This window comes from Mycteria americana, chromosome 26, assembly GCF_035582795.1.
Source record: "Mycteria americana isolate JAX WOST 10 ecotype Jacksonville Zoo and Gardens chromosome 26, USCA_MyAme_1.0, whole genome shotgun sequence".
Lineage (NCBI taxonomy): Eukaryota > Metazoa > Chordata > Aves > Ciconiiformes > Ciconiidae > Mycteria > Mycteria americana.
Window position 1 is genome coordinate 2,464,290 of NC_134390.1, and position 9,218 is coordinate 2,473,507.

Below are 9,218 nucleotides of genomic sequence, written 5' to 3' on the forward strand. Positions count from 1 at the left end.
AGGGGGAGGACGGGCCCCGTGGCCGTCCCCGCCGTCCCACCCACGGTTTGGTGTTCCCCATCACCGTGTGGGGCTGTTCCCGCGTCCCCGGCAGCGGGGTGGGAGCTGGGGGGGGACACGGCTGCGCCGGGCGGGGCCGCGGGTGGGTGCGTCGGGGGCGCGGGCGGGTGGGGTGGGGGTGCGAGGGCCCTGCCGGGGGGTGCTGCTGGCGTTATCTCCCTGCCCGGTGAAACATTAACTCCGACACAAAAGCTGCCCCGGTTGCAAAACCTCCCCTCAAGGACAAGCGGCACCGGGTCCCCCCCCCCCAGCGCTGTCCCCCACCGCCCCCCCATCGCCCACCCTGGGGAGCCCAGCCCCGTGGGGGACACGGGGCCAGCATCCGGTCCCCCGGCCCCGCTCCCCGGTGGGCGTCCCTGCGCCCCGCTGCACGGACACGCGGCCCCGGTGCCGTCCGTCGCTTTCCAGCCGTCCCTGCGGACGGACGGGCGGCAGGAGGGCGCGCACCGGGGGCCGCTCGGAGGGACCCCGCGTCCTGGGAGGGACCCAGGGGCACGGGGGGGGCCGCGCCCGGGGGGGGGGGGGGGGGGCCGGGGACCCCGCAGCTCCCGCCGCCCTCACGCCAGCGTCCCCCTCTCCCCCAGCTCCGCCGGGGACACCCCCCCCCCCCGCCCTCCGCCTGCGGGATCCGGCCCCATGGGCCCCCCCGGGCTCCTCCTGGGGCTGCTGGCTCTGGGGGCCGCCGGGGCCGGAGCGGGGCCGCGGCCGCTGCCCGAGGACGCGGCGCAGGAGCACGGCTACTACCTGCAGCAGCTCTTCGGGCAGTACGGGGCCAACGGGACGCTGCCCTCCGAGGGGCTGGCGCGGCTGCTGGGCAGCCTGGGGCTGGGCCGGGTGCGGGTGGTGCAGATCCAGCACGAGGAGCTGGGCCACGGCCATGTCAGCCACCTCGACCTGCTGGAGGTGCAGGAGGAGAAGCACCGGCACCAGCACCCCGTCTGGGAGCACGGCGGGGCCGCGGCGCCCAGCGCCCCGCCGCCCCCCCGCCCCCCCAGGTACCCGCCCCCCCCCCTCTCCCGCTCCCCCCCCCCCCAACCCCGGCACGATGCGGGGGCTCACCCGCACTCGCCTCCCCCAGCCCCCGGCCCTCCCGGACCAAAGGCGGGACGAAGCCGGCGCCCACCGAGCCCCCCGGTGCCGGGGCCACCCCTGGGAGCCGCGGGGGGGCCCCCCCGCCCCCCCGGCGGGACCAGCCCGGCCTGAGCCTGCTGGGGAGGGTGCTGGGCTTGGAGCACTCCAGCGCCGACCACCCGCACGACGACGTGAGTGGGGCCGGGGGGGGGGGGGGGGTTGTGCCGTCCTGCTCCGCTGCCACGGCAGGACCCGGGAGCCCCGGGCCCCCCCCCCGCTCACCGCCGCCCCCCGCAGTGCCTCAACGTCACCCAGCTGCTGGGGAATTTTGGGCTGGACTCGGTGTCCCAGCTGACGCCGGAGCAGTTCACCCTCCTCTGCCCGGCCCTGCTCTACCAGATCGACAGCCGCGTCTGCATCCAGCACAGCGATGAGGTGACGCTGCCTCCCCCGGGGGGGGCCCTGTGGCCAGGTAACCCCAACCCGGGGCCCCTCCCCGGCCCCCGGTCACCCGTCCCTGGGTCCCCTGTCCCTGCAGCCCTGTCCCCAGGTCCCCCCACCAGCCGGTCCCCTCGTCTCACATCGCTGCATCCCCACCCCCGGGGAACCCCGGCGTCTGGGCCCCCTGTCCCCTGTCTCTGTAGCCCCGTCCCTGGCTCCCCCATCGCCTGGTCCCATGGCCACTCTCCCTTGCACCCTGAGCCCCTGGTCCCCCATCACTGGACCCTGTCCCTGCACCCTCATCCCTGGCTCCTCCGTCATCAGCTCCCTGGTTCCCCGTCCCTTCATCCCCACCCCTGGATGCCGCCAGTGCCTGGTCCCCGTGTCCCCAGTCCCTGCCATCCCATCCCTGCGTTGACCGTTCCTGCATCCCCGAGTGCCCCCCTCCCGCCTCCGCCATCCCCAGGTTCCCATCACCCCGCCTTCCTGGCCCCGGGGTCCCCATCCCTGCATCCCCAACGACACCCATCCCCACCCCTGGGTCCTGCACCCTCCTGCCCCGGCCGTGCCCGTCTCACCCGCCCTGCAGCGCTGGGCTGGGGGCTCCTGGCCGTCACCTTCGTCAGCCTGCCCTCCGCCCTGGCCGTCGTCCTCGTCCCGCTGCTGAGCCGCAGCTTCTTCCGCTCGCTGCTGGCCTTCCTGGTGGCGCTGGCCGTGGGGACGCTCTGCGGGGACGCCCTGCTCCACCTCTGGCCCCACGTAGGTACCCCCTCCCCGGCAGGCCGGCGGCGGCGTGAGGCACCCGGGGGGGACCGGGGCGTCCGGGTCCCCTGAGCCGCTGGGTCACCCGTGTCCAGGCCCAGGGGAGGCACCAGGAGACTCCGGCGGAGCCAGGGACCGCGGTGCTGCAGGGGCTGGCGGTGCTGGGGGGGATCTACCTGCTCTTCCTGGTGGAGCTGCTCCTGGGGATGCTGCGGCGGAGCCGGGAGGCCACGGTGAGAGCCGCAGGCGCCGGGGAGGGCGCGGGGCTGCCACCAGGTCCAGATTTGTACCCAACACCTCTGTCTTCCCCAGGGACGCTCCCCCAGAGAGACCCCCGACGTGGCCATGGGGGTCCTGGCACCATCGCGAGGAGGTAGGACCCCCCTCGCACCCCACAGTGCCCGCGGCCCCCGGCCCCGGCACCCACCCTGCGTCTGCCACCACAGGGGCTGAGCTGCGACACCTGACGACACCAGAGCCAGAGCTGGAGCTCAAGCCCCACGGACACCCCCACGGACACTCCCACGGACACTCCCACGGCCCCGCGCTGCCCCCCAGCCCCAGGGCCGCTGACGTTGCCTGGATGGTGGTGCTGGGGGACGGGATCCACAACCTGACGGACGGGCTGGCCATCGGTGAGGGGCATGGGGAGACGGAGGGACAAGGGGTGCACAGGGGGTGCACGGGGGTGCATCGGGGCACGGGGTCCACGCAGGTCCGGGGTGAAGGACCCTCTTCCCGCAGGTGCCGCCTTCTCCCACAGCCTCTCCAGTGGCCTCAGCACGGCGCTGGCCGTGCTCTGCCACGAGCTGCCCCACGAGCTGGGTAGGTGCCCGTCCCCCCGCCCCAGCCGTGGCACCCCCCGCCGCCCCCCACCGCCCACCCTCCTCTTGCCGCAGGCGACCTGGCGGTGCTGCTGCGGGCGGGCACGGCCCCCCGCACCGTCCTGCTCCTCAACCTGCTCTCGGCCCTGCTCTCCTGCCTGGGGGCGGCGGCAGGGGCGGCCGTGGGGCAGAGCGCGTCCCACCTCACCCCCTGGATCCTCACCGCCACCGCCGGTATCTTCCTCTACGTGGCCCTGGCCGACATGGTAAGGGGGCGGCCGGGGGGGCGGCCGCGGGGCTGGGTCTCACACCAGCCCCACTGAGCCCCCCCGCTCTGCCCCAGCTCCCCGAGGCGCTGCGGGGCACCGAGGGCCCCGGCGAGGGCACCTGGGGCCGCTTCCTCCTGCAGAACGCAGGGTTCCTGCTGGGCAGCGGCATCATGCTGGGCATCGCCCTCGCCGAGGGACACGTCCGCGCCTGGCTGCAGCCCTGAGCGGCCCCAGGGCTCGGCCCTGCTTGCCCCCGCCGCCGACCGGAGCGGGGAACCGCGGCCGGAGCCAGCGGCGGCCGCGCTGGAAGGATGGCAGGACGGCGGGAGGCCCAAATGTGCCTCCAGGACTGGACTTTCTCCCCTCCTCGTGAGACCCCCAGCGGCATCCGCCGTCCCCGGGAGTCTCGGTGGCTCAGCCCTGCGCAGCTCCCCCAGCCCCTCCGTCCCTGCGGGGAGGGGACGTGGGGTCCCCTCGCCGCCCGTGTCCTCTCCCGGGGGACCGGGACACCCGGCGCTCCCCGGGTCGGGAGGGCAGTGGGGTGCTCGCACGCCCGGCTCCAGGGACGAGGTCGGGCGCGTTTCCCCTTCCCGCTCCCCCGGGACCAGCCGCTGGCGAAGAAAGGACGACAGGACATAGAAGCAATAGCATTTTAATAAACATAATTGATTCAAAGCCACAATATGAATAACAGGACTTGGTCGCAGCTTACATTGTATAAAATAGATCAAGTCTGAATGCTTTTTTCTTTTTTTTGTCCTTTTTATTTTTTATTTCTTTTTAGTTCCTTTCCCCCCCTCCCTCCCCGAAGGTGATGCAGGATTTCTGAAAATACATATATGGAACATCCGAGACAAAAGTAACCGCTCACTAGGCTCAGGCGGGGATAAGGAGGAGGCTGACAGGATAGCGTCTGCGCTGCGGGGACGGATGGCTTGTTGGGCTGATTTCCTTCTTCTCCTACGTATCGCCTCACATTCGCTCCCTAGAACCGCGAGGGGGTTGAACGGCTTTGTGTTTCCCTTGCATGACACGAAGGGATTTTGCTCGCTCCGATTTCCTCTACCCAGAGACAAGTGCTTCGCTGGTCGGGACCGATTTCGGGGCTCTCTGGGGTCCCTGCTCTCAGGAGAAGGGCGAGAAACCAGCAAGCTCAGGGGGACATGGCTCAGTTTGCCCACCAAGGCACCCGGCACCTCGAGGCCGCCGTGACGGCCCTGGGGAGATTTCATACTTTTTTTTTTTTTTTTTTTTTTTTCCTATTTTTAAATTGCACATCAAAACTCTACCCTACTTGCGGTGGGTCTCCACGGGGCAGGCGTGCGGGGGTGAGGGGCCGGGAGCCCCCGCGCCCCCGGGAGCGGAGCCCCCCTCGCCCCGCCAGGCCCACGCGCTTGTGCTTTGAACCAGTGGTTGAAGGAAGAAGCACCTACAGAGGGGAGGGAGACGCCTGAACCCCGATGCGGCGGCACCGGGATCTGCACCGCGGGCGCCGCGGGACGGAGCGCGGACCCTGCCTCTGCCGGGTCTCGGACGGGGACGGTGCCGATGGCACTCGCTGCGGGGACGCTCGGGCACCGACCCCTCGAGCTGACGCACTCGCCTCTCCCTCCCTGCCCAAGTACAAAGGCATCCGCGTTAAAAGTCCCCAGCAAGAACGACTGCCGACGAAGGCCCTGCCGCTGCCGAACAACGGCACGGCCGCACGCTGGTTTTTGCTCAGCAGGTTCCACGTTTCAGTGTACCGGAGGGGAATGAAGCCGGGGAGTTAAAGTAAAAATACCTTCAGAGGAGGCGAAGCGGCTGCTACAGACGCGTGGGCAGGCGCGCAGGGGACTCGCTCGGGGCCGCTCCCCCCCTCGACCCACCCCTTGCTGGCAGAGGGACGCTTGCCCGCTGCAGGCAGAGCCGGGCAGAGCCCGGCCGTTCCTGCCCTCGCTCAGCTGCCCTCGCTACGCGCGCCGCCGTCTTGGTCCGGCGCTGAGGCTGCGGGTCCGAGAGGCGCGAGAGCCTTTCCCCAGGTCCGTGCCCCAGCCCGGTTATTGCCAGAGGTAGGTGTGAACAGTGCAGAGAAGACGCAAATTAAAGCAGCTCTTCGTTATCTGACCACCCCGCAAACAAGCCTAAAGAGAACTCTCCCGTCCCGAGCTGGCTCTTCCCGTGGCACGGAAAGCTCCTGCCCGGGCGCAGCCGGCCCAGCCCAGCGTGGGGCAAACGGGGGGATCGGGGCACCCTGTGCCGGGGCTGGTTCCGCACGGGGGCACCCACGAAGCGTGGGGGCTAAGGGTGCCCAGAGAGCAGACGGAGCTGGGAGAGGAAGCGGCCTGGGCCCTTTCCCCAGGGAACGTCACTCTCCGCCCCCTGCAAAGGTCTGAAACAGCCAAAAAACCAGCGCCAGGGACTGGGGTGCCCAAGTGCCCGGGGCTGTCCAAGGCTCCGGGGTCCGGCCAGCCCCAGGGCAGCCGAGGGGACGGTCACGCCGCAGGCGGGCGAATGTCCCCGCAGCTGCTCCGGCCCCGGCCCCGCAGGGAGCGAGGGTGGGCTTCGGTCCCCACAAGGGGAGCCGGGTGCCGACCCGCGTTTGGCACAGCCGCAGCTGGACCGGGAGACGCCCGAGACCCCTCCCCATCCCACCGACGTCCCCTGCGCCGAACACCCGCGAGTGGACGAGCGATGGGCAGAGGAGCCACCGCCGCCTCCCCGGGCAGCGCTGGCGTGGCAGGAGAGCACCGAAACACGGTCGAGAGATGTTAACAGACGTCAAACCTGGACCGAGCGGCAGGACGGTCCGAAAGGCTGCAGGTCGCCCAGCACGAGACCCAGCTGCAGCGGGGAGCGGGGGCCAAGCCCTTTGTTACCAACCTGTGCTTCCCTGACGCAGGATAGGTGAGAAATTAAGCAAATCTCCATAAACTCCCTTCCACGTGTATCGAGGAAGGAAAGGGAAGGGAAGAACCTACCAAAGGACTTTAAAAGGACTTTGAACGGGGTCTTAGAGGACTCAGAAATCTTTAAAGCTAAGAGAGCGCCTGCTGAGACGGAGCACGTGCGTGCCCACAGACACATGGACCCGCACGCCTAACATCCGGGCTGCCGACCCCGGGGAGGGCGAGGAACGCCGGGCACTGGGAGCCAGGAGGTCTCTGACCGGCAGCACCGCATCCTCCCCGCAAACAGACGCCGTTTCTTAACGCCCAGCCCTGCCCAAACGCCAGCTCACGGCTCGCTGCTCCGAGCTCACGCTAAACCCCAGCCCGTGACGGAACCCAGCCTGCCGCCTCCGTGTTTAACGAGATTTCCCGGGCACCAACAGGTTTGGAAAGAGCGGGGAAGCATCGGGAAGCCCAGCCGTACCCTCCGCCGCGGGTCTGGCAGCTCCTGCTCTGCCGCGCTGGGGTGGAGTTGGAGATCCGCAGGAGAGGCTCTGGCCTGAAGCCGGCTCTCGTGGCTCTTGCCACTGGGGACGGGAGCCTCGGCAGGCTTGAGCAGAGGGGACGCAGGCTGACGGGGAAAACTGAGGGCTCAAAAAGAAATTCAGATCTGTTGGTGGAGGAGGAGGAACTGGCACGTTAATGATTTCAGTGCAATTTTCAAGCCCGTGCTGCAAAACGCGACGGCTGTAGCAGGTCGCTTCAGGACGCGCGTGCCCACCGGCTGCGGAGAAGCACGGCCGCCGCGGGCCACCGGCTGGAGGGACAGGCAAGGATGCGACCCCGGGCAAGGACCTGCCTGCGGGAGGGCTGAAATTCAGGCTCAATCCTCTGGCAAAACCCGCTGGGCCGCAGGTTTTGCTCTCAGCCTTCCTCTGCCCACCCCAGCTCGTCCCCGCAGCTGGAGCGAGACGCTGGTAAGGGCTAAGGGGCGTGTGACAGGGACGCGAGAGCTTTTTAGGGCACAGAAGGACAAGGACCGGCTCCGAGCACCGTTCCCCTCACAGCCGCAGCCAGCCCCTGCACAGCAACCCCCGCCGGCCCCCAGCCCCCCTCCGGCGCGCGGGGGGGACGTCGAAAAAAGCAGCCGTTTTGGTTAGTACCTTCAAGTAGGAAAAGTGTTCTCAAGTCCAGCGCTCAGGACAGGCCCTGGGTTACGTCTTAATGCCCCCCGAGTTCCCGCACCGCAGCGCCTGCCGCATCGGGACCCTCTCGCCCATGACCGGCCTCCGTCATCTTTGATTTTCCTTTTGGTCAAATCCCCCGGGTCTCTCGCAGGCAAGAGCCGGGCAGCGTGCCCCCTCCACGCCCCCCCTCCTAAACTGGCCACGTTTCACATAGTGCAAAATTCAGGAACGGAACAACGCTGCTGGCGTCGAGCACCCCACCGCCGGGAGCCCTCACCCCCCCCCTGCAGCGGGGCCGGGACCCCTCGCACCTCTGGCCCCGCTCCCCGGCCTCTCCTCCCAGGGAGGGCAGCCACCGCGCTTTGTCTGACTTGGACTAACTCGACCGGCGACTCCATCCACGTCCTTTGCCGGAGCAGAGCTCGGAAGGGCTCACTCCCGGGGCGAGGAAGCCGGCGGCAGGTCTGCGGACAGACGGGCAGCGCTGGCCGGGGCGGGCAGAGCAGCACGGCGGGGACCCGCAGCACCCCGGGGCTCCGAGGACCGACGACGACCCCTGGAAACCAAGTGCAGAGCACCAAAGAAACGGCAGTTTTGGTCAAGCCGTGAGGAATTCACTCCCTACGGCCTCAGGAAAAAAAGAAAAAGAAAGGACAGGAGGAAGGACCAGGCGCGTGAGGCAGCAGCCGCCCACCCTCCGCAGCTAAAGGAGAAACCCCGGCGGGACCGAGAGCTTCGGGATGCGCAGCACGAGACACCCGGCACCCTGGATCTCCGAAACATCACACCCACGGTCACGCACCGTGGCTCAGCTAGAGGTTTCCATGCATTTACTTTATTATTTTCAAGTTGACGAACAATATCAATACGACTGGGTCGAGTAAGGCTATTTTCCTCTATTTTTCCCTCCTTCTCCCCTGCACGGGAAGCTCAGACAACGCCCAGACACACGGACCCGCACACGAACCGCTTGCACGCACACGCACGCCAGAACACCGAGACACAGAGGAAGAGTCATTTATACCTGACTGGTGATGAGGTCTGTCCTATCTTATTCAAAGAAATGTTTATGTGCATAATATACAGAGGTGCAGCATTTACACATAGGATATTGTAAAGACACAGAGCTTGCTACAGATGCCTTCGAGTCCTTAGAGACGCATCCCCCTTCCCCACCCTGCCCCTCGGGGGCTCTGACTCCGTCCCCTTCCAGCCTCACGCCGCGACTCCGAGGACTTTAGTTTAACTAAAGAGCCGCGATGCAGAGAGCCACCGCTCCCCCTCCGCGAGCTCCCGGCAGGTCCCTCGCCTCGTGCATACGTTACCCTCCGCCTCCCCGCTCCGAAGCTCCCGCCGACGCTTCGGCCGAGTCTCGGCTTTGTTGGGTTTTTTCTCCTTTCAAACGCACCCAGCACTGCTGAGCCCAGAAAAATTCAGCCAGGAGAAGAGGTTTGAACAGCTCCTCGCGTCCTTGGAGAAAAACAAAGAAACAAAGAAAAGGAGGAAAAAAAGGAAAGAAAAAGGAAAAAAAAAAAAAAACCCAAACCAAAGAATCCGCGTGTCCGTGCCAGTATCTCGAATGGAAGGGGTTGGTTTTTCCTTTGGTTTCTTACTGAAGGCAAAGGTGAGCGCGGGCTGACAGTCTGCACGGGTCCGACCCCGACATTCACGACTGGGGGGACCCCGAGGTCCCCCCATTTGTGGTCCCTGTGGCAGGCGGGGGGACGTGGGGAC

The 9,218-nt window shown here is 67.7% G+C and overlaps 1 protein-coding gene across 3 annotated transcripts; it reads left to right on the forward strand.

The window, feature by feature from the left end:
- The first annotated feature begins 671 nt into the window (after nucleotides 1-671).
- SLC39A5 (solute carrier family 39 member 5) lies at nucleotides 672-4,168 on the forward strand. 3 transcript variants are annotated; one of them, XM_075525435.1, is made up of 10 exons: nucleotides 672-1,055; nucleotides 1,139-1,322; nucleotides 1,429-1,603; nucleotides 2,162-2,331; nucleotides 2,430-2,567; nucleotides 2,647-2,707; nucleotides 2,781-2,969; nucleotides 3,079-3,159; nucleotides 3,234-3,424; nucleotides 3,502-3,783. In XM_075525435.1, the coding sequence occupies exons 1-10, from the start codon at nucleotides 697-699 to the stop codon at nucleotides 3,649-3,651; spliced, it is 1,698 nt and encodes a 565-aa protein (XP_075381550.1). In that variant the 5' UTR covers nucleotides 672-696; the 3' UTR covers nucleotides 3,652-3,783. The 3 variants fall into 3 exon arrangements, with proteins under 3 accessions (XP_075381550.1, XP_075381549.1, XP_075381551.1); XM_075525434.1 differs by having other exon boundaries at nucleotides 3,079-3,424; nucleotides 3,502-4,168; XM_075525436.1 differs by lacking the exon at nucleotides 3,079-3,159.
- Nucleotides 4,169-9,218: the final 5,050 nt, after the last annotated feature.

Coding starts and splice junctions, on each gene's coding strand:
- SLC39A5 (XM_075525434.1), top strand. CDS start 697: ATGGGCCCCCCCGGGCTCCTCCTGGGGCTGCTGGCTCTGGGGGCCGCC. Junction 2,332..2,429: donor TGCTCCACCTCTGGCCCCAC/GTAGGTACCCCC, acceptor ACCCGTGTCCAG/GCCCAGGGGAGGCACCAGGA. Junction 2,568..2,646: donor GGCGGAGCCGGGAGGCCACG/GTGAGAGCCGCA, acceptor TGTCTTCCCCAG/GGACGCTCCCCCAGAGAGAC.